Source organism: Hyla sarda, chromosome 8, assembly GCF_029499605.1.
Source record: "Hyla sarda isolate aHylSar1 chromosome 8, aHylSar1.hap1, whole genome shotgun sequence".
NCBI classification, from domain to species: Eukaryota; Metazoa; Chordata; class Amphibia; order Anura; family Hylidae; genus Hyla; species Hyla sarda.
Window position 1 is genome coordinate 99,058,120 of NC_079196.1, and position 23,692 is coordinate 99,081,811.

The 23,692-nt window shown below is 42.7% G+C and overlaps 1 protein-coding gene across 4 annotated transcripts in view; it reads right to left on the minus strand.

The window, feature by feature from the left end:
• The window catches only part of KIAA2012 (KIAA2012 ortholog), a 230,504-nt gene that overhangs the window by 171,109 nt on the left and 35,703 nt on the right, over nt 1-23,692 (minus strand). For all 4 annotated transcript variants that reach the window (XM_056535330.1, XM_056535328.1, XM_056535329.1 and 1 more), the window contains one exon: nt 10,707-10,988. In XM_056535330.1, the coding sequence (XP_056391305.1) occupies nt 10,707-10,988 (282 nt within the window). The remainder of the gene's footprint in view (nt 1-10,706; nt 10,989-23,692) is intronic.

The following is a 23,692-nucleotide window of genomic DNA, read 5'->3' on the forward strand; positions in this document are numbered from 1 at the left end:
CCAGTCTCGCCTGACCCAAAAAAGAGAGGACTCGCCGCAGAAATGGAAATCTGTGCTTGTACTGTGCCAGTACTGAACATTTCCTTAAAGACTGCCCTATTCGCCCTCCGCGTCAGGGAAACGCACGCGCCTAGTTAACGTGGGAGAGGAGTTACTAGGTGTGAATTTCTCCTCTCCACGCCTGACTATTCCAGTGCGGATTTCTCCATCCACTAACTCCTCCTTCTCTGCGGTGGCCTTCCTGGACTCTGGTTCTGCAGGAAACTTTATTGAAGCCTCGTTCATCAACAGATTTAACATTCCTGTTACCCATCTTATTAAACCCTTCTTTATCTCATCCGTAAATGGAGAGAATCTGGACTGCACCGTGCGTTACCACACAGAACCCTTGCTCATGACCGTTGGAGTTCTCCATCAAGAAAAGATTGAATTCTTTGTTTTGCCGAATTGTACCTCAGACATTTTGCTTGGCTTGCCCTAGCTCCAGCGTCACACTCCTACCCTCGACTGGACCACTGGGGACATTAAGTCCTGGTGCGCCTCCTGCCACAAACATTGCCTTAAGTCTGTACCAACCAGTCAAGTCAACATCACTACTCCATTGCCTGGCCTTCCAAAGGCCTACCAGGACTACGCTGACGTCTTTAGTAAAAAGCAAGCAGAGGTCTTGCCACCACATAGACCCTACGACTGTCCTATTGATTTGCTCCCTGGTACCACACCGCCCCGTGGCAGAATTTATCCTCTCTCCGCTCCTGAAACTAAGGCCATGTCTGAATACATTCAGGAAAATCCTAAGAGAGGTTTTATTAGGAAGTCTTCTTCACCAGCTGGAGCGGGGTTCTTCTTCGTTGCCAAGAAGGATGGTTCACTACGCCCCTGCATAGACTATCGTGGCCTCAATAAAATTACGGTAAAAAAATGCTACCCTTTACCTCTCATCTCTGAGCTCTTTGACCGTCTTGCGTGGAGCTAAAGTTTTTACAAAGCTTGACCTCAGGGGCGCCTATAACCTCATCAGAATTCGTGAAGGAGATGAGTGGAAAACCGCTTTTAACACCCGTGATGGCCACTTCGAATATCTCATCATGCCATTTGGACTTTGCAATGTCCCTGCAGTCTTTCAAGATTTTGTCAACAAAATCTTTCGGGACTTACTGTATACCTGTGTAGTTGTCTATCTAGATGACATCCTAATTTTTTACTACAACCTTGAGGAACTCCGGCTCCATGTCCGTCAAGTGCTCCAGCGCCTTCGTGTGAACCATCTTTACGCCAAATTACGCCTGTTTGAACGCAGCTCTCTTCCTTTCCTAGGATACCTTGTCTCTGGACAGGGTCTTCAAATGGATCCTGACAAGCTCTCCGCGGTCTTGGATTGGCCACGCCCCTCTGGTCTTCGTGCTATCCAACACTTCCTCGGATTCGCCAACTACTATCGTCAGTTCATTCCCCACTTCTCCACCATCGTTGCTCCTATTGTGGCACTGACGAAGAAAAACGCGAATCCGAGGTCCTGGCCTTCCCAAGCGGATGAAGCTTTTACTCGCCTTAAGGCTGCCTTCACTTCTGCACCAGTCTGGTCTAGGCCAGATCCTCTGAAGCCTTTCTTCCTTGAGGTTGAAGCCTCCTCAGTAGGAGCCGGTGCCGTCCTTCTTCAAAGAACCACTAAGGGTAAAAACATCACTTGCGGTTTTTTCTCCAAAACCTTTTCTCCTCCTGAAAAAAACGATTCCATAGGAGACTGAACTGTTGGCCATCAAGTTGGCACTTGAAGAGTGGAGACATCTCCTGGAAGGGTCCCTTCACCCTATCACCATCTACACTGACCATAAAAATCTGTCCTATCTCCAGTCCGCCCAGCGTTTAAATCCTCGCCAGGCCAGGTGGTCGTTGTTCCTTGCCCGTATCAATTTACAAATTCATTTTTGTCCTGCTAACAGGAATGTCAGGGCTGATGCCTTATCACGTTCCACCGATGCCTCCGAAGCCGAGACCCTTCCTCAGCACATCGTGCCTCCTGAGTGCCTGATCTCTTCTGCTCCTGCTTCTCTGGTGCCAGTTCCTCCAGGACAAACTTATGTTTCTCCACTTTTTCGCCTCCAGACTCTTAAATGGGGTCATTCCTCCCATCTTGCCGGTCACACCGGAATTAAAAAATCCATACAGTTGATTTCCAAACACTACTGGTGGTCTTCCCTGGAAAAAGATGTGACTGATTTTGTACGGGCCTGTACAGTATGTGCACGTAATAAAACTCCACGCCAGAAGCCTGCAGGTCTTCTCCATCCCCTGCCGTTTCCTGAACAGCCATGGTCCCCCATGGACTTCATCACAGACCTCCCCTCTTCTCATGGCAACACCGTCATTTGGGTGGTCGTTGATCGTTTTTCCAAAATGGCTCATTTCGTCCCGCTTCCTGGCCTTCCTTCTGCGCCACAATTGGCGAAGCAATTTTTTCTGCAGATTTTTCGTCTCCACGGCCTTCCCACGCATATCGTCTCTGATATAGGTGTTCAATTTATCTAAAAATTTTGGAGAGCACTCTGCACTCAATTAAAGATCAAATTGAATTTCTCGTCTGCCTATCACCCTCAATCCAATGGACAAGTGGAGAGAGTGAACCAAATTCTTGATGACTACCTGCGACATTTTGTCTCCTCCCGTCATGATGATTGGGTTGACCTGCCGCCCTGGGTCGAATTCTCGTACAATTTCAGGTATTCCGCCAAATCTCAATTTTTTGTAGTGTACGGACATCATTCGCTGCCCCCCCCCTCCCCATTCCCACTTCATCTGGACTTCCTGCCATAGATTAATTAACTTAGGACTTCTCTTCTATCTGGAAGGAGACTCAAAAGTTGCTCTCACTGGCCTCGTCTTGAAGAACATGCGGACAAGAAGAGAAGAACTCCTCCTGTCTTTGCTCCTGGTGACAAAGTATGACTCTCTGCCAAAAACATTCGGTTCTGGGTCCCTAGCTACAAGCTGGGTCCTCGTTACCTCGGGCCTTTTAGAATCAAAAATCAAATTAATTCTGTCTCCTACAAGCTCCATCTTCCTCCCTCCCTTCGTATTCCTAACTCTTTCCATGTCTCCCTTCTCAAACCCCTCATACTTAACCGTTATTCCCCCAAGGTCACTGCCCCTGCTCCTGTCTCCGGGTCCTTTGATGTCTTCTCGGTGAAAGAGATCCTCGCCTCCAAGGTCATCCGAGGAAAAAAATAAATTCTTATTGATTGGGAGAATTGTGGTCCCGAGGAGAGGTTGTGGGAACCCGAGGCCAATATTCTTGACAAAATGCAAATTCATAAATTTCTGGCTTCCAAAAAGAGGGGGAGACCTAAGGGGGAGGGGGTACTGTAACCCCGAGCGCTCCGGGTCCCACTGTCCCTCAGGAGCGCTCGTGGCGTTCTGTCTCCGACCGCGAGCGCTGCTGTGTCCGTGCCGGTGGGGACGCGATCCGCTTGGCGGGATATGTCCGCCCGTGGATCGCGCCTCCTTCTACTCACCCTCCTCCGGTGTCAGTCTCGTCCCGGCGCGCGGCCCCACTCCCTAGGGCGCGAGCGCACCGGCTTTCTAAGATTTGAAGGCCAGTGCACCGTTAATTGGTGCCTGGCCCAATCAGTTGGTGCCTGGCCCAATCAGTGTAATCACCACCAAACACTACATAAACCCACTTCCCCTTCCTGTCCACGCCGGATCTTGTTGCTTTGTGCCTCTTGCCTGTGTATCCAGATCTTCTACCGTTGCTCCTGACTACGAACCTTGCCGCCTGCCCTGACCTCTGCTACGTCTGACCTCGCTTCTGTCTAGTCCTTGTGTACCGCGCCAGTCTAAGCTGCCAGAGAGGTTGAGTCGCTACTGAGGGACACGACCTGGTAGTTACCGCCGGAGCAAGTCCATCCCGCTTTGCGGCGGGCTCTGGTGAACACCAGTAACTACTTAGAACCGATCCCCCAGTACAACCCGCGCCATCGCCTCTCTGGTCCAGAGGATCCACCTCCAGTGTCTTCACCAGCCGTCAGTCGGGATCCTGACAACCAAATACTTATTTTCCACCATAATTTGCAAATAAATTAATTAACCCCTTAAGGACCAAGGACGTACCTGTACGTCCTTGGTCCTGCTCCCGTGATGTAACCCTGTATCATATCCCGGCGGGCCTGGCGTCATAGTGAAGCCGGGACCCGCCGCTAATAGCGCGCAGCGCCGATCGTGGCTAAAAGCGAAAGTGAAACCATGCCGGTTAACTCAGTGGGTTGTTCGGGATAGCCGTGGCGAAATCACGGCATCCCGAACAGCTTACAGGACAGCGGGGGGGCCCCTACCTGCCTCCTCGCTGCCGATCGCCGAATGACTGCTCAGTGCCTGAGATCCAGGCATGAGCAGTCATGCGGCAGAATCATCGATCACTGGTTTCCTATGAGAAATCAGTGATCAATGAAAAAGATCAGTGTGTGCAGTGTTATAGGTCCCTATGGGAGCTAGAACACTGCAAAAAAAAAGTGAAAAAAAAAGTGAATGAATATCATTTAACCCCTCCCCTATTAAAAGTTTGAATCACCCCCCTTTTCCAATAAAAACACAGTGTAAATAAAAATAAACATATATGGTATCACCGCATGCGGAAATGTCCGAATTATAAAAATATATCATTAATTAAACCGCTCGGTCAATGGCGTGCGCGCAAAAAAATTCCAAAGTCCAAAATAGTGCATTTTTGGTCACTTTTATTATCATTTAAAAGTGAATAAAAAGCGAGCAATAAGTCCTATCTATGCAAAAATGGTAGCGTTAAAAACTTCAGATCACGGCGCAAAAAATGAGCCCTCATACCGCCCCATACACAGAAAAATAAAGTTATAGGGGTCAGAAGATGACAATTTTAAACGTATTAATTTTCCTGCATGTAGTTATGATTTTTTCCATAAGTACGACAAAATCAAACCTATATAAGTAGGGTATCATTTTAATCGTATGGACCTACAGAATAAAGATAAGGTGTCATTTTTACCGAAAAATGTACTACGTAGAAACGGAAGCCCCCAAAAGTTACAAAACAGCGTTTTTTTTTTCAATTTTGTCGCACAATGATTTTTTTTCCGTTTCACCGTCGATTTTTGGGCAAAATGACTGACGTCATTACAAAATAGAATTGGTGGTGCAAAAAATAAGCAATCATATGGATTTTTAGGTGCAAAATTGAAAGAGTTATGATTTTTTAAAGGCAAGGAGCAAAAAACGAAAATGCAAAAAACGGAAAAAACCCCGGTCCTTAAGGGGTTAAAAATCAGACATTGTGAATTTATGGATTTTTTTTTCTCATGAGGTCTCTCATAGTTGAGGTATACCTATGATGAAAATTACAGGCCTCTCTCATCTTTTTAAGAGGGAGAACTTGCACAATTGTTTGCCCCACTGTAACTTTCGCTTTTCCTGAGTTTTATCTTTTATAAAAACGAGTCTATTTCATTTGGTGGTAATGAAATATCTGGAATTTCTAATAATGAACACAGAAATTCACCTCCGAAAATTAGTTCTTGTAAATTCACATATCTAACATTTTTGCTACATCTATGCTTGGAAAATTCCAGCTATGTCTATGCTACGTGAATTTTCACTTCACTCCATAACTAGTAAGACACAATGACAATATCTTTCACTACAGTTCTTTCCAAAAGTCACAGAGCTGCCTTTGTGTTAATAGTGGAGCCAGTTACTGAAAACAGTTGAAGAGGCTGCCAGACTGGAGGCATGTATGAACAGGTCACAACTATCCGCTGCTTTCTCTAGGACACTATTTAACAGACCCCAGTTGGCATATTTCTTGCTCAGTGAGCAGCACGGTGAGTGGAAAGAGCAGAACCAGATGAATCTCCTACAAAAGGCAACACTGTATTAAAGGTACAGTCACATCCAGTATGTAGAGAAAATTAGAAATGAATGTGTCTCTGAATCAGTCATTTTTTTTTAAATAAACATTGATCATGCCCTTACAATGGAAGCTGCTTTCTATATAAGAGGCAGCATATGAAAGGTCAGTTCTTGAAGTTGTGTTAGAAACAGTAAGAAAAAGAAAAAACGTAAAGATATGAGCGACCCAGACAAGGTCTAAATTGTGACTGCTGGGTAAAAGGGGTTTTTCTTGGTATGCAGGGGTAAATACTTTCCAAGGAAGGATAACTGGTGAACAGGCAACAAAGTCATGGACCCCAAATACTTATTAATGTGATGGGGAGCTAAGGCTAGCCTGTCTGCTCCGGTGATACAGAATAATTACTGTAGCACAAATTGATGAAAAAGAACATGCTGTCTGTAATAAAATGTTTAAAGCACATGCCAGTATCTCAGTGGAGCTGATTGAGACACCAGCTGTAAAACCCACAGGGTCCCGATCAGCTGAGATCCTACCTGCCTCCGGCTTGTCTGATCGGCGCTCCAATAAGGCAGGCCTCAGCAGCCTGTAGTAATGGAGCGCCGAGAACAATCATCAGTGCTATGCTATAGGCTCCTATGGCACACCATTGATCAGTGTCTGCAATCACAAGATTGCAAGTAATATTCCCCAATGTGTTGCCAGCTGTTGCAAAACTACTACTCCTTTGGCTGTCTGGGCATGTTGGGAGTTGTAGTACTGCAACAACTGTAAAAAAAAAAAGAGAGAATGAAGGTAATAAATGTGAGAAAGCCCCTCCCCTAATAAAAGTTTAAGGGTAGGGTCATACGACATGGATCCGCAACGTATTTTACGCTGCGTATTCCGCCGGTGACACGACGTTAGTGTGCCTCTAACTGCAATCCGCTGCTCCAAGCAGTCACACAGGGGCCTGCAAGTTGCAGCGCTCGGTCGTAGTCTGTTCACAGACATCACGGAGTGGCCAAAATGTCACACTGCGGTGACTCGCACAGTGATTCGCCCTGTGTGACTGCTCGGAGCAGCGGATTGCCACTGCGAGCAGAGGGGAACAGCTGAAGGAACACTATCGTTCAGGTCATAACCGAATCTGCAGAGTAAAATATGCTGTGGATCCGTGTCATGTGACCCTACCCTCAATCACCCCCCCCCTTTCCCCCCCATTTTTAGCCCCTTAAGTATTCAGCCCATTTTCACCTTAAGAACTCAAAAATTTTTCATTTTTGCACTTTCGTTTTTCCTCCACACCTTCTAAAAATCATAACACGTTTAATTGTGCACTTACAGACCCATATAAGGGCTTGTTTTGTGCATCACCAATTTCACTTTGTAATGACATCCCTTATTTTATAACATAATCTGCGGCAAAACAAAAGAAAAATATTTGTTGGGTGAAATGAAGAAAAACAATGCCATTTTGCACATTTTTAGGGCTTCCGTTTCTAAGTAGTGCACTTTTCGTAAAGATGACACCTTATATTTATTCTGTAGGTCCATACGGTTACAAGGATACCCAATTTATGGCGTTTTTTTTATTTTGCTACTTTAAAAAGATTATAACTACGTGCACCAAATTAGTATGTTTAAAATTGTCATCATCTGACCCCTATAATTTTTTTTATTTTTCCGCATATGGGGCTATATGAGGGCTCATTTTTTGCCCCGTAGTCTCTAGTTTTTATTGGTACCATTTTTGTTTTGATGGGACTTTTTGATCATTTTTTATTAATATTTTTATGGTATATGAAGTGACCAAAAATGCACAATTTTGTACCTTATATTTTAATAGTTCGGAAATTTACGCACGTGGCTGTACCACATATGATTTTTTTTTTACATGATTGTTTATTAAAAAAAAATAGGAAGAGGGGGGTGATTCAAACTTTTAATAACACATTTATTCTCTCTTTTTTTTTTTTTTTTTTTTTTTACACTTTTTCCTTTTTTTTTTTTAGCCGCCATAAGGGGCTATACCATGCAATCTTCTGATTGCATATACTCATCAATGGAATGCCATAGCATAGCACTGATCAATGTTCTCGGCACTTTGCTGCTCTAGCCTGCTCAGGCTTTAGCAGTAGATCGCCGATCGGACAAGGATGAGGCCGGTGAGGACCCTCCTGTCGTCCAGTTAGCTGATCGTGACCTGTATTGATCTATAGACTTGTATTGATCTATAGACTTTCAGTTTTCAGCTAACAGCACACATTGGGTTAATATAATACATTTATGGAAGGAATTATAACAGTGCCGGATTTTTCTCTGTTTTTCTTCTGTGGAGTGGCATAGTTTTAATTTCATTCATTTTTATTTTCTAAAGGGTTAATGCCAGGCATCGGCCCAATCGGCGGTGGCCGGCATTAACCCTGGGTCCTGGCTGCTGATAGAAGTCAGGACCCGCAGGGTTTAAAGCATTCTCCGGTCGTGAGAACACTTTAAACCCCGGTAACGGGACTCAGGACGTACACGTTCGCCGAGTGCTTAACTGTGAAATAATATAATGTAAACAAAAATAAACATGTGCTTTCGGCGCATGTGTAATTGTCTAAACTATTAAAATATAACATTAATTAAACCGCACGGTCCTTGGCATAAACGTTAAAAAATACTAAATACATGGATTGCAGATTTGAAAAGGTGAATAAAAACTCCCATCAAAACAAAAATGATACCGATTATATGTTTAGGAAGTGTGTATGTATAATGGCCCTCATGTGCTATTACAAACCCGACATGTTTTGTCGGGATCTGCACCAGAATTTGCGCCTGAAAGAAAATCCGAAAAGGGGGCGTGTCCATTGGGAAAAGGGGCGTGTTCTCGACATTTTCACAAAAAAACAACATATTTATTAAGGTTTCCACAGAAAATGTGGTGGATTTCACCCGAGGAAAACCCTACAGATCACATCATGTGTAAAAAAAAAAAAAAAATGTAGGGAAAGGGGAAAATTTTGGGAAACCTCAGTATATACCGTGGAAAATTAATTGTAGGAAATTAAAACCCACAAAGAAACCTACACAACACTCTTACTAAATAAGAGCCAATGTGTGTATGTATGATAGTTGTGTGTGTAAGCTAGATGGTGTATGTATGATGTTTGTGTATGATTGTGTATGTATTATGTTTCTATGTATGTGTGATGTTTGTATGATGTGTGTATGTATGATAGATGTGTATATGTGTGAACCTAAGGAGCTGTTGCTCCTACTACTACTACCTATCTAAGGTGTGCTGCTACTTCTACTACCTAAAGGGAGCTGCTACTACTACCACCTAGGGGAGCTGCTGCTACTACTACCTAAATGGGGTCTGCTTTTACTTTAAGTGGGGGCTTCTACTACTACACATGAGGGTCTGCAACATTATAAAGGGGGCTACCATCTACAATGGGACCTACCTACAGGGAGTAACTCCTACTTATAGGAGGCTGCTACTGTCCCTTGTATAGTGGTGTTATTGGTGATACTGGTATGTATATAGTGGTTTTATTCAGTATCAGTATGGCAGTATTATCCCGTCACTATATGGTGGTATTGGTTGTGGTTATGATGATGTGGTGCAATTATTAGACAATGGTCTGTGTATAGTGTTCTTTATTTAATAACAGTATGATGGTATTAGTCACTGCGATAGTAATATGTCATTCTGGTATGCACAATAATCTGCATTGCCACCATACGTCAGTGATTGGGGTGGAGGGGGGGGGTTCGCTTGTCTAGACAAAAAAACTTGCACCGCCCCTGCACATACCATCTACCTTAACAATATTGAAGACCAAGTAAACGCCATCATGGCTATGTTATTTCCTTATGGCAGTAGCCTCTGTGTCACATTGCAAAAACTGTCCAGGAATGGTTTAATGAACATGACAAAAAGCAGAGATCTACACGAAGAAATGACATGTTATCCTGGAACTTCTTCCACAAAACTGTAAATCAGTCTGCTTCACTCTAACTAATCTGTAACATGATGCCTACAGATTGGACTGCATTTCCAATATGACAGGTCCCCTTTAATTTAGGAGCTTGACCCAAATATTGTTGCTAAATATGTTGATAGAATGATCCCATGAGAAAAAGTTTAAACCTGCAATACAGCTAAAGTCAATAGACAAAAATCGTGTTCTTTACAGAGTAAGGGTCAGTTAATACAACATCAATGGTGGACTGTTGGTATATACAGGACATTGGGGAAATTACTTTATAAAAAGGCTGCCATTCCCACATACTTTTGCTGCCCCTTTGGCATATGTTTGCCCAGTATACATTGGAGACACATCATTTATATGGCTGTCAGGGGCAGACACATTAAACCATATCAGCATTGGAAATAATGTGCATAGTGACATGACATAAATGTTTTTGAGAGAAAATAACCTTTAAACCAATTCAGTGGCATATCAAATTCACATAAAACACATTTATTTAAAGAAAAAAAAACGTATTCTATAAAAATGGAACCCACATTCGTGTTTATAAAGTTTTACTGTGGTTTGTCCTCTCTCTGACATAAAGCAGGTATCAGAGGTGGTGGGCACAAAGAGAGTGAATGTAACACAATTCTTTCTGGTGCAGTCTTAAAAAATGTGTTTGACAGTCAACGCACCACAATTTAGGCGCATGTGGAGCCAAAATTCTGGTGCATTGAGGCAAAGTAAATGTGGGCCACTACACATAACACTTTTCTGCAACCAAGAATTCTTATGTGTCTGGTGTTTGACTGCTTCATGGTGCATACATGTGTGTATTCTTACAAGTTACGTCTTATAATTTCCCTTAATAAACTTACCTCTTTTCTTCCATAAGACAAAATAGCTCCGGTCAAATCTTGGAGAGTGCTGAGCTCAATCTGATAATTCTTCCTTTTGTGGCGATGCCTTTTTTTAATCCTCTTGTCCTGTGATACATTCCATGCTGGCAATGCCAAATCCTCAGAATAGAGGACCAATGCTCCTTTCCTAGTGGTATACGTCTTGTGAGTTGGCACTGCCCAGTAGTAGTTGGATGTATATCTACCATTGAGAAATCGTTTGATGTGAAAATCTTGACGGGACTTCCAATTGAAATAATCCTAAAATGAGAAATAATAAAACATAGAGAGAGCTGAAGCACAATTTGCAACAAAATAATGTTAGGCATCATGGTTTAAGAAAAAGGCGCCACTGCTGCCTGTAGCAACCAACCAGATCACCTCTTTATTGTCATGTTTGAGAAAAAAGAAAGCAGGAGTTTGATTGTTTTTTTGTTTTATGACAGCAGTTTTGATGCATGAGAACTAGGCCAAACTCTAAGTCCATATGTCATTGTTGCTACAGATTTTCTGAATGTAAAAGGTGAAATTTAAGACAAAATAATATAACAACTTTAGATATATACAGCAATTATCTCTACAATGCTAAGTAATTCCTTTGTGTGCACAATAGGGATGTAGCAAGGGATGGAAGGGCCTAGGGCACTTGCACAGATCACAATCAGGTAGATATGTATGGGTAGGGGGATGGGTGCTTGACATGGGTCTCCGGAAGTCCTGCTACCCCCCCCCCCCCCCCATCACCTTTTCTGTCTGTCCTGCAATGAGGATGGTATTACACAGTGTAACTCCCACCTAGCATACCAAGTGCCGATCTTCTAGGTGCAGTGGACAGGAAGCTAATGCAAATAGCAAAAAATTTATTAAAAATGATCGATATGTGTGTGTTTGCGTGTGTGTGTTAAAGTTGTGTTTGTGTGTGTGTGTTAAAGGGGTAACCCAGTGAAAATATGCCCAGGCTGCGGCAATTCACTGCGCCAATTCGCTGCACCTAGTGATTAGCAGCTCCATTATTGCGTTTAGGGTCCAAGAATCATGAAGAGGATCCGAACAAAAGGATAGAGCAACAAAATCAAAGGGCCCCCCTTTTTTTTTTTTTATAACTGCGGTATCCTGGGCATATTGAGATTAAAAAGACTTTTTGCCCCTTTAAATGTATATGTAATGAGGAAGTTAGATTTTACAGTGGAAAAAAATGGATCAATATTTTTTATACATCGTTGTAAAATGTTACAAAGTGACAAGTGTGACATAGAAAGATAAAAAAAAAAGGAAATGCATATGAGCCTTGTGTAGAATTGTGCTATTCTTCTATGCTTTGTATTTACCTATCAATCTCCCCCTGCATCTTTGCCACCTGTAAAGTAGAGCCTAGCTACAGTATATATGCATATAGTCTAAGGATGGATTACATTCAGGAAATTTAGTTTTTTTTTTTAACATGCTGTAGCTATAGCATTTTGTTGCAATTTGTCTCAGCAATTTCAGTGAGTAAAGTAAAATGAAAAAAGAAAAACCCTTCTATACAGCCCCTTTTTTCCAGTTTTCTTCAGAAATGCTTCCAACAAATCACTTTTGAAAAGTATTTTACAAGGCCGCAACATAACAAAATGTGTACAAAGTGAAAGGGTCTGAATACTTTCCAAATGCATTGTATGCATAGGCAACTATAGGCTAGTATGGAAACCACTGCAGTAAAATTGTTATATTCTGCCACAGAAATCTCATTGAGCTGCATTGCAGAAATCCATGACGTGAAGAACTGCTGTGCCAAGAAACCCAATTCAGCATCATCCTGCACATGAAGCCGCACAACACTTCCCTAAGTGTAGGTTTTGCTTATAGCCTTCACAATTTAAGTGAAAAATATTAGTAGACACATTTTTTACAACATTTCTATATACAGAAATACACTCAATTATAGTAAATGACCCAACATTACATGCTCATAACATGATGACGTTAGTAGACAGGATGCAACATATGAAAAAATGTTAAACCCTTGGCTTCTACCCATCCGTGGGATCAAAAGCACAGGCTAGAGTGACCATCAAAATACATATCAGGTGTTACAGCACAGCTGCTGTATGACAGCTTTACACTATTCACACATCATGGCGACTAAGTCAACTTCCTTAGCTAAACAGCTTTGCCAAATCCAATTTTCCTCTGTTTGACAGACTGCAAGACATTTAGGAATATGAAATACACATACATGCAAAAAAATTATAGCACACTGTAACAAGTCAGCACTTGCTTATTTGAGGACAACATATTCTGTAGATAGGAGTTTTTCAGGAAAATACAACAAAATACAAAACTACTTGCCCTTATGCAAGGCCACACATGCCTATGGCAAGGCTACATTTGTTAACCCTGCCTCCCATGGTGTAAAGCTTCTAGAGAATAATTCTCTCAGGATTTACACACATATTTAGTAGCATGTGTTTGTATTAGCATTTTGATAGCCTTTTTTTCTGCTTTTTGGAGGCAAACGTTACTTTGAAGTATATAAAATGCACTATATACAATGCGTTTTGGTTTCTGCCATTTTGGGGGGCAGTGATGTCTTTTTTTAAATGATGCTGTGGGTCCCCCCCCCCCCCCCCCTCCATAGGTTTCAGTTTAGGAAAACTGGAAAAAACACATATACAAAATAATGCGAGTGGAAATTTCGTCAGGCGTCCGCTGCAGAAGATACTTCGGCAGTAGGACCACGGGGCACTGCGCCATCACCAGTTAAGGCTATGCAGTACTCACGGAATTCCACCAAGGAATTAACATGTTCTTTCTTTGTGCGGAACTATTTCAGCGGTGGAATTGTCCGCCGCTGAAATTCCGCAGTGTTAACAAGTCTTGCGGAAGACCCGTTCACACTGATGGGAATGTTCACTGGGTGGAATTTTACTCACGGAATTCCGCAGTGTGAACATACCCTTAGTATTACAGATTCGCTCCATATGCCTATAATTTAGGCTTTGATACCTTTAAGTGGTTATTGGGGATTTTAATAGGGAATACATTATAAGCAATTAGTATTAAAAAGCTTAGATAACCACTTCAAGTTTACATATTATTCCAGTGGCGTAGCGTGGGTTGTCAGCACCCGGGGCAAGGCTAGTAATTTGTGCCCCCTAACCCGTGGATTTTAGCACTCGAGTCTCTTGCACTAGATTAGTTAAAGAAACCCTTACCCCCTAAGCACATGTATTGTTTGTTATGAAAATACTGATGTAATTAAAGTAAAATGCATCTAAATACAAGTTTATTTTCAAACACTTTATTGAGTGCGAACATGCATTACACATTCTCCACATTGTCAGCGGGTCTATGAATACAAATCTACAAATGTAGTAACCTAGCATGGGCCATGCTATTATATGTCGTCTCACAACCATCGTAAACGACAAAAAATATCAAGAACAAAAACTAAACATCAAAATGGAACCATACCCTGGAGATGATCCAAGGCACATGACTTTGGGTATTATAAGTGAGTGGCAAATGTCAGGGGGGCATTATATGGACATATGACAGGGGGCCCCTGTCATGTGCCCCCACATATATTGCCCCCTGACATGTGCTCCTCACATATAATGCCCCCCTGTCATGTGCCCCCACATATAATGCCCCCCTGACATGTGACCCTGACTTATAATGTCCTCTGTCCTGTGCCCCTCACATATAATGCCCCATGTCCTGTGCCCCTCACATAGAATGCCCCCTGACATGTGCCCCTCACATATAATGCCCCCTGAGGGGGCATGACAGGGGGCATTATATGTGAAGGGCACATGTCAGGGGGGCATTATATGTGAGGGGCACAGGACATGGGGTATTATATATGAGGGGCACAGGACAGGGGTGGGGGGTCCTGTCATGTGCCCCTTACTCATCATTTGCCCCTCTCACTTATAGTTTGCTCCCCCCTCCCCTTTCTCACGCCTGTCACCTTTCTCCCACGCTGCGGCTGCTCCATTCCTGCAGTCAGTGAGAGCCGCGGGGACGTGATCTCCGGGCGCCGGCGCGATGATGTGATGTCATCGCGCCGGCCTGCCGTGATTGGCTCTCACTGACTGCAGGAATGGAGCATCCGTGGCGTGTGATAGCAAGGTGACGGGCGTGAGAAAGGGTTGGTGGAGCAGGACAGCCGACAGCTCCCGCTCCACCATGCGATAGTTCAGGAAGAGGGGCAACAATCTCGGGGGGGGGGGGGGGGCAATTGCCCCGTTGCCCCCCCCCCCTGGATCCGCCACTGCCTCCACAGTGGGCGGCGACCCGCCGGCTCGGATCGGATTCACACAGCCAGCACTGCAGAGAGAGTGAGTGAGCCAGGCAGGGGCAGAGAGCTGCGAGTGCGAGCGCGCCCCCAGATGTTGGGCCCGGTGCGGCCCCCCCTGCACCCCCCACGCTACGCCTCTGTATTATTCCCACATGTTATAGCCAAGGCCAGATTAAGGCTGCCTACAGCATGGAGCATCATTAGTTATGTAATTCTTTATACCTCTAAAAAATCATGCAGATAACAAATCATACTACTAGACAAATAGGAAATTTTATGAACATACATATAGCCATCATACTGTTACAGAACAAATCAAGTATACCAAGAATTATATACAAGGGACAAATATTATCCCTATAAATATCATACTTTTACTGACCAATCAGTTTGTCAAGAATAATATTACCACTATACTAATATAACCCCCACATAATGATTGAATGAAACCACCATAGAGTTACTGATCATTCAGTATACAAAGACAAATATTACCAATAATATCAATACACAGTAGACAAATAATACTGCCAAACCATGACCACAATACCACCACAGTCACTAAATGTACTGTACTCCATACTAGAGCCCTACACGGAACTTTATTTTTAATCCCACTTCCTCCTGCTCCCGCTGGTTTCGGACCGTTCCCACCCACTTCCACAGGGGGTTTGTTCCATTCCCGCCCACTCCAGCAGCTTTTCCTTTTGTTATCTGTTTGGCCCAGTATGTCATGACAATTTCTTTTAACCATAATTCATCTCTTTAAAATGTGCCAAACACCTTAGACTTGTCATTTTGTCACCACTCATCCCTCCCCCTCCCAGCACAGTAAAAGTGTGTAGGTAAGTAGGTTCCTCCCATTGGGTATTTAGCTCCCCCATCTAGTAGGTACATCACCCACTGACAGGCTGCCTCTGCTACAATTAGGAAAGGGATTAGGTTTGAGTGGCTTATAATGAAAACATAAATAGTTGTCTTTTAATGGATACAGAAAAAAAATTCAGCTACAAATGGACAAAAGGCATGTAAGTTAATTTTAGGGCAGTCATTCAAAAAACATTAATAGAAGTTATTTAAAAAAATGGTAATTTTACTACAGAGTTCAGCAGAATATAAAGTAAAACAGAAAACAGTTTTTAAACCATTTTTATCCAAAATATCCTTGGTACAAGTGAAAAAATGACCCAAAATACAGTGCGTGAACATGGTCTCATGGATATCATAGCCTCAGGACTATAATGTAGCATAGGGGCAATCTGGGTTATAACCCTTATTTTACTTAATTATAATCCACCACAAATCTATATATACATACTCCCCAGCAGTGCAGCGGACAGTGAGGGGATACCTGGATGCAGGGCCTGTAGCTGGAACTTTAAGAGCTCCAATGATTATAGCAATATTATGCTTTGGTTAAAGGGGTACTCTGGTGAAAAACTTTTTTTTTTTTTTTTTTTTTTTTTTTTAAATCAACTGGTGCCAGAAAGTTAAACAGATTTGTAAATTATTTCTAATAAAAAATCTTAATCCTTCCTGTACTTATTATCTGCTGAATACTACAGTGGAAATTATTTTCCGTTTGAAACACAGAGCTCTCTGCTGACATCACGAGCACAGTGCTCTCTGCTGACACCTCTGTCCATTTTTTGAACTGTCCAGAACAGCATATGTTTGCTATGGGGATTTCCTTTTACCCTGGACAGTTCCTAAAATGGACAGAGATGTCAGCAGAGAGCACTGTGCTCATGATGTCAGCAGACAGCTCTGTGTTTCAAACGGAAAAGAATTTCCACTGTAGTATTCAGCTGCTAATAAGTACTGGAAGGATTAAGATTTTTTTTATAGAAGTAATTTACAAATCTGTTTAACTTTCTGGCACCAGTTGATTTAAAAAAAAAAAAAAAAAATTTTCACCGGAGTACCCCTTTAAAACAGTTTATGGACAAAAGTATTGGGGCATACCTCTTTATCATTTAATTCAGTTGTTTCATTCAGTCCCATTGCCAAGGTGTATAAAATCCAGCACCTACCAATGCAGTCTGCCTTTACAATCATTTTGATTAATGTGAATGAAGAAGATGTCCAGCGCAGGTAGATCAAACAAACTCTTTATTGAATGTAGCTTTAGCACATGGAAAACACACAGAGTGACGCATTTCGGCCCAAAATTAGAGCCTTAGTCATACAGAGTAAAAGCAAACGTACAAATCTTAAATAGGGAGCGCTGCACCGGATCAGCCAATCACCTGGTCTGTACCGTGCAGTGCACACCTATCGCTCAATTACCATACAGGTGCGGCAGCACCATATACTGTGCAAGTAGCACAGCGGCACGGAATGGAGCAGTGTAACAATATGGAATGTGAATACCACGTCATATAATCAAAAATATATATACAAAGCCATTAAAAAATATATGTTCATAATTATAAAACCATAGTGTTGAAAACAGATCTCATTCAGACAGTCAGTCAGTTGAAAAGGGAAAATCATACACAGATGTAAATAATACCAACATGTAATACAAAAATAATATGTAGATAATAACTATTGAAGGTATATCTATGCTTGTGTATTGTTGGACCCCGTACCTTATATAAAAAGTTTAAGATATAACTAGCTTAGGTACGCTGTCTGAAAAATGTACGCAAGAGAATATATGAATAGATGTTAATAAGAGGAGCATACATATAATATCCCTGTATATTGCTAGGATAATAAATAAATAAATATAATAAGCAAACACTTGTAGAGACAGGGATTATTATATGTCAACCAAGATGATAAGAAAAAGTGGAAGAAGGAGGTGGGACCACATAAAGAAACAGTATATGCAAAGAATTACTAATAACAACGATAAGGAGAAGGACAATAAGGAGCTATCAGGGACTCATATATTAATATGCCTAAAAAAATGTGAACTACTTAATAGTGAAGAATAGTGTCCAACCTCTTGTTGAGTCCTTTCGGGGTATGGCTATCCAATTTTAGGATCCAAAACACCTCCCGATCCAGGAGTTTGGATCTGAGATTACCTCCCCTGATAGGGGGTATAACTCGTTCCAGACCCTGCAGTGCAAGGGAAGAGGTGTCCCCTGCATGTACTTCTGCTACATGTCTTGATACCATGGATATATGCCTAGAGTTAAAGTGGGGTATATCCGAAATCACCCCACATACTGCAGCCTGCAATCTCGACGAGTACATAGACAACATTGGGTGTGGGACAGCTTATTTCTCCCAGTCTGTTTTCTACACAGTCACGAAAACTGCAACCTACCTGGTTGCGCTATATTGGATCATACAAGTGTGGCCATGGCAAATATGTGTGCTGCAGATTTATGCAAAATTCAGACACAGTTGTGTCCACCACTACTGGTGATTCATAAAAGATCATGAAATATATCAACTGCAACACACCCAATGTTGTCTATGTACTCACTTGTCGAGATTGCAGGCTACCGCGATGTACGGTACCTTGTATTTCCCCCCACATTAGATAGGCATCATGTTCCCCCACATTAGGTAGGCAGTATAGTTCCCCCCACATTAAGTTGGCAGTTCCCCCACATTAAGTTGGCAGTTCCCCCACATTAGGTTGCCAGCTCCCCCACATTAGGTCGGCAGCTCACCCACATTAGGTCGGCAGTTCCCCCACAATAGTAGGCAGCTCCCCCACATTAGGTTGGGAGTTACCCCAAATTCGGTCAGCAGTTACCCCACATTAGTAGGCAGCTCCCACACATTAGTAGCAGTTCCCCCACATTAGTAGGCAGCTCCCCCACATTAGTAGGCAATTCCCCCACATTAGGTCAGCATTTCCCCACATTAGGTCAGCATTTCCCCCACAATAGTAGGCAGCTCCCCCCACATTTGTAGGCAGCTTCCCCCACATTTGTAGCCAGTTCCCCCACAATAGTAGGCAGCTCCCCCCACATTTGTAGGCAGTTGCCTCACAAAGCAGCTCCCCCCAATAGACATACACTGTATATGGCTGGAGGCTGTACTGCCCCCACAGTGTTCTGATCAACGCTCCTCCGGCCCGGGTCACCATCTACTGCTATGGCCTATGGACCATAGCAGTAGGTGCCGGGACCGGGGAGCAGTGACCGGATCACTTAAGATAGCACAGCCGGTCACTCACCAGGCCCCGGCCGGCGCGTCCTCCTGCGGTCCTCCTGGTCCTGCGCTCCTCTGCCTCTATGGTTGTATGCACAGGAAGTCACTGACGTCCCATGCGTACAACCATAGAGACGGAGGACCGGACCGCAGGAGGATCGCAGGAGAATGGTAAGAGACCGGCAGACATCCTTATGTCCCAAAAAGATTTTTCGGGACACAGGGATGTCCGGCATAGGAAAACTTATGATTATCTGCCCGGGCTGGCTCCTGTGTGTGGCTGCAGGCAGGGGCCAGCAAGAGCAGGTAAAAACTAATACTGTATACTAAAAACCAGGGTGCCTCCAGCTGTTGTAAAACTACAACTCCCAGCATGCCCGGACAGCCTTTGCCGTGCTGGGAGTTGTAGTTTTACAACAGCTGGAGGCACCCTGGTTTTAGTATACAGTATTAGCTTTTACTTGCTCTGGCCGGCCCCTGCCTGCAGCCACACACAGGAGCCGGCCCGGGCAGATAATCATAGGTTTTCCAATCCCGGAGCTCAATACCCGGCGTATAAGACGACCCCCGACTTTTCAGAAGAAAATTCGGGGTTAAAAAGTCATCTTATACGCCGGGATATACGGTAGTAATTCTTTGCATATACTGTTTCTTTATGTGGTCCCACCTCCTTCTCCCCCTTTTTCTTTTCCTCTTGGTTGACATATAATAATCCCTGTCTCTACAAGTGTTTGCTTATTATATTTATTTATTTATTATCCTAGCAATACACCGGGATATTATATGTATGCTCCTCTTATTAACATCTATTCATATATTCTCTTGCGTACATTTTTCAGACAGCGTACTTAAGCTAGTTATATCTTACATTTTTTATATAAGGTACGGGGTCCAACAATACACAAGCATAGATATACCTTCAATAGTTATTATCTACATATTATTTTTGTATTACATGTTGGTATTATTTACATCTGTGTATGATTTTCCCTTTTCAACTGACTGACTGTCTGAATGAGATCTGTTTTCAACACTATGGTTTTATAATTATGAACATATATTTTTTAATGGCTTTGTATATATATTTTTGATTATATGACGTGGTATTCGCATTCCATATTGTTACACTGCTCCATTCCGTGCCACTGCGCTACTTGCACAGTATATGGTGCTGCCGCACCTGTATGGTAATTGAGCGATAGGTGTGCACTGCACGGTACAGACCAGGTGATTGGCTGATCCGGTGTAGCGCTCCCTATTTAAGATTTGTACGTTTGCTTTTACTCTGTATGACTAAGGCTCTACGTTCGGGCCGAAACGCGTCACTCTCTGTGTTTTCCATGTGCTGAAGCTACATTCAATAAAGAGTTTGTTTGATCTACCTGCGCTGGACATCTTCTTCATTCACATTACCGTGCTACAGGAGTTGCCCATGCCAGTCCATGCGCTACGCTTGGGAGAGAGCTGGACTTTCATCTATTTTGATTAATGGTACTATAATAGAAGGCCACCATTCTCTTCTAGATCTTCAAAGATGGACTGTAAGGCTAGTTTCAGACTACGGAATCTCCGGGCAGAAAATTTCAGGCCGGAGATTCCGAGTGCGGCCGGCACTGGCTGAATCAGTTAGCGCTAGGACCGCGTGGACACTGCAGTCTCCCATAGAATTTCCGCCTGCAATTCCTCTCTGAAATTGCAGGCAGAAATTCCGTAGTCTGAACCTAGCCTAAGTGGTATTATTTTTTTTATTAGGTTCTATTAAAATTAAAATACCCATTTTAATAGAATCTCCTAAAAAGTGATTTAGGGGGGGGGGGGGGGGGGGTCTCTAGATGAGGGTTTTTCCCCACGGGTGGGGAAATCCCATAAGGGGTTGACTATTGATTTATATGCCCTTGGATCTGTCAGGGACTGGTGTTAAGTGTATTATTGAAAAGTGGACGCATTTCCAACGGCAAATTAGCCTTAAAAGTGACAGACCACTTAAAGTTTTAGAGCAGGTTTGCTAAGGCGCATAGTGCAAAAAAAAATTGTCAATGCTCTGCTGACTCAATAACTGCATAGTCCAAAACCTCATCTGGCATTAAAATTAGCACAAATACAGTACGCAGGGAGCTTCATGGCATGGGCTTTCATGGTTGAGCAGCTGCAAGCAAGCATTACCTCCCCTAGCATACTGCCAAGTGTCAGATAGAGTGGTGTAAAGTATGCCCCCAATGGACTCTGGAGGAGAGGTAACATGTTCTGTAGAGTTCCTTATCTGGCAGTCCAATGATCTGGATTTGACGAATGTCAGGAGAACTTTCCCTTTCTACATTGTGCCATCTGTAAAGTTTGGTGGAGGAGGGAAATTGTTAAAGGGTTGTTTTTCAGAGGCTGGGACAACTGTATGTTTCCAACTTTCTGAACAGTTTGGGTTCAGACCTTTTCTGTTCCAGCACGACTATGCCCCAGGGCACAAATCTTGGCCATGTGAATCAACAGCCAACTTCATGGAGAGTTTGGCGTGGGAGAAAATGACTGGCCACACAGAGCCCTGACCTAAAGCCCATCCAACATATTTTTACACACCGGTTGGGGTGGGGGATGTTGGGGTTAGGAATTGATCAACATATTTAGAGCCTTTTTTGGTTTTGAAAAGTTGTCAGCTGTGAGACCTTATATAGACAGGGCTGTGTCTTTCCAATTCATGTCCAATCAAGTTACTGAAGTTACCACAGGTGACTCCAATCAACGTGTAGAAATATCTCAGAGATGATCAACATAAATAGGAGATCCCGGAGCTAAATTTAATTGGGGAGATTTATCAAAACCTGTTTAGAGGAAGATTGCTTCTTATATTTTTAAAAAGGTCTCTGAAAAATGAAAGAAGCAATCTGGTTTCTATGGGCAACTGAACCCCTTTGCTAGCTATTGATAAATCTCCTCTGATGTCTATGCAAAAGGTTAGTTTTATCTGTGCTCAATGGGGGAGATTAATCACAACCTGTCCAAAGGAAAAGTTGCTGAGTTGCTCATAGTAACCAATCAGATCGCTTCTTTAATTTTTCACAGGCCTTTGAAAAAATTAAAGGTACAATCTGATTGGTTGCTATGGGCAACTGGACAACATTTTCTCTGCACAGGTTTTGATAAATCTCCCCCAATGTTCCTGTGGGGCCTTCCCCGGATACTCATAGAGCTGACCTGAGAAAATCTGGACTTTACAACATCTTTACAACCGGATCTATGCAGATTATCATATTGTAACCTGGTCTTGTTAATATGTAATGACCCTTATTTATTATTCTATGTACTTCATATTTTCTTTACTGTTGAATATCTGTTTTAAAAGAAAAATTATTTAACCCCTTAAGGACACAGGACGTAATCGTACGTCCTGGTGTGGTGGTACTTAATGCACCAGGACGTACATTTACGTTCTGTGCATAACCGCGGGCATTGGAGCGATGCCCGTGTCATGCGCGGCTGATCCTGGCTGCTGATCGCAGCCAGGGACCCGCCGGCAATGGCCGACGCCCACGATCTCGCGGGCGTCCGCCATTAACCCCTCAGGTGCCGGGATCAATACAGATCCCGGCATCTGCGGCAGTGCGCGATTTCAATGAATGATCGGATCACCCGCAGCGCTGCTGCGGGGATCTGATCATTCAGAATGCCGCACGGAGGTCCCCTCACCTTCCTCCTTCCGGCTCCCGGCGTCTCCTGCTCTGGTCTGAGATCGAGCAGACCAGAACAGAAGATGACCGATAATACTGATCTGTTCTATGTCCTATACATAGAACAAATCAGTATTAGCAATCATGGTATTGCTATGAATAGTCCCCTATGGGGACTATTCAAGTGTAAAAAAAAAATGTCAAAAAATGTAAAAGTAAAAGTTTAAAAAAAGTGAAACATCCCCTCCCTCGATAAAAAAGTAAAACGTCCGTTTTTTCCTATTTTACCCCCAAAAAGCGTAAAAAATAAATTTTATAGACATATTTAGTATCGCCGCATGCGTAAATGTCCAAACTATTAAAATAAAATGTTAATTATCCCGTACAGTGAACGTCGTGAACGAAAAAAAACTTTTTGCTACTTTTTTAGTACATTTTATTTTTAAAAAAATTATAAAAAATGTATTAAAAGTTTTTTATATGCAATTGTGGTATCAAAAAAAAGTACAGATCATGGCGCAAAAAATGAGCCCTCATACCGCCGCTTATACGGAAAAGAAAAAAAAAGTTAAAGATCATCAAAATAAAGGGATTATAAACGTACTAATTTGGGTAAAAAGTTTGTGATTTTTTTTTTAAGCGCAACAATAATAGAAAATTATGTAATAATGGGTATCATTTTAATCGTATTGACCCTCAGAATACAGAACACACGTCATTTTTACCATAAATTGTACGGCGTGAAAACGAAACCTTCCAAAATTAGCAAAATTGCGTTTTTCTTTTTCATTTCCCCACAAAAATAGTGTTTTTTGGTTGTGCCATACATTTTATGATATAATGAGTTATGTCATTACAAAGGACAACTGGTCGCGCAAAAAACAAGCCCTCATACTAGTCTG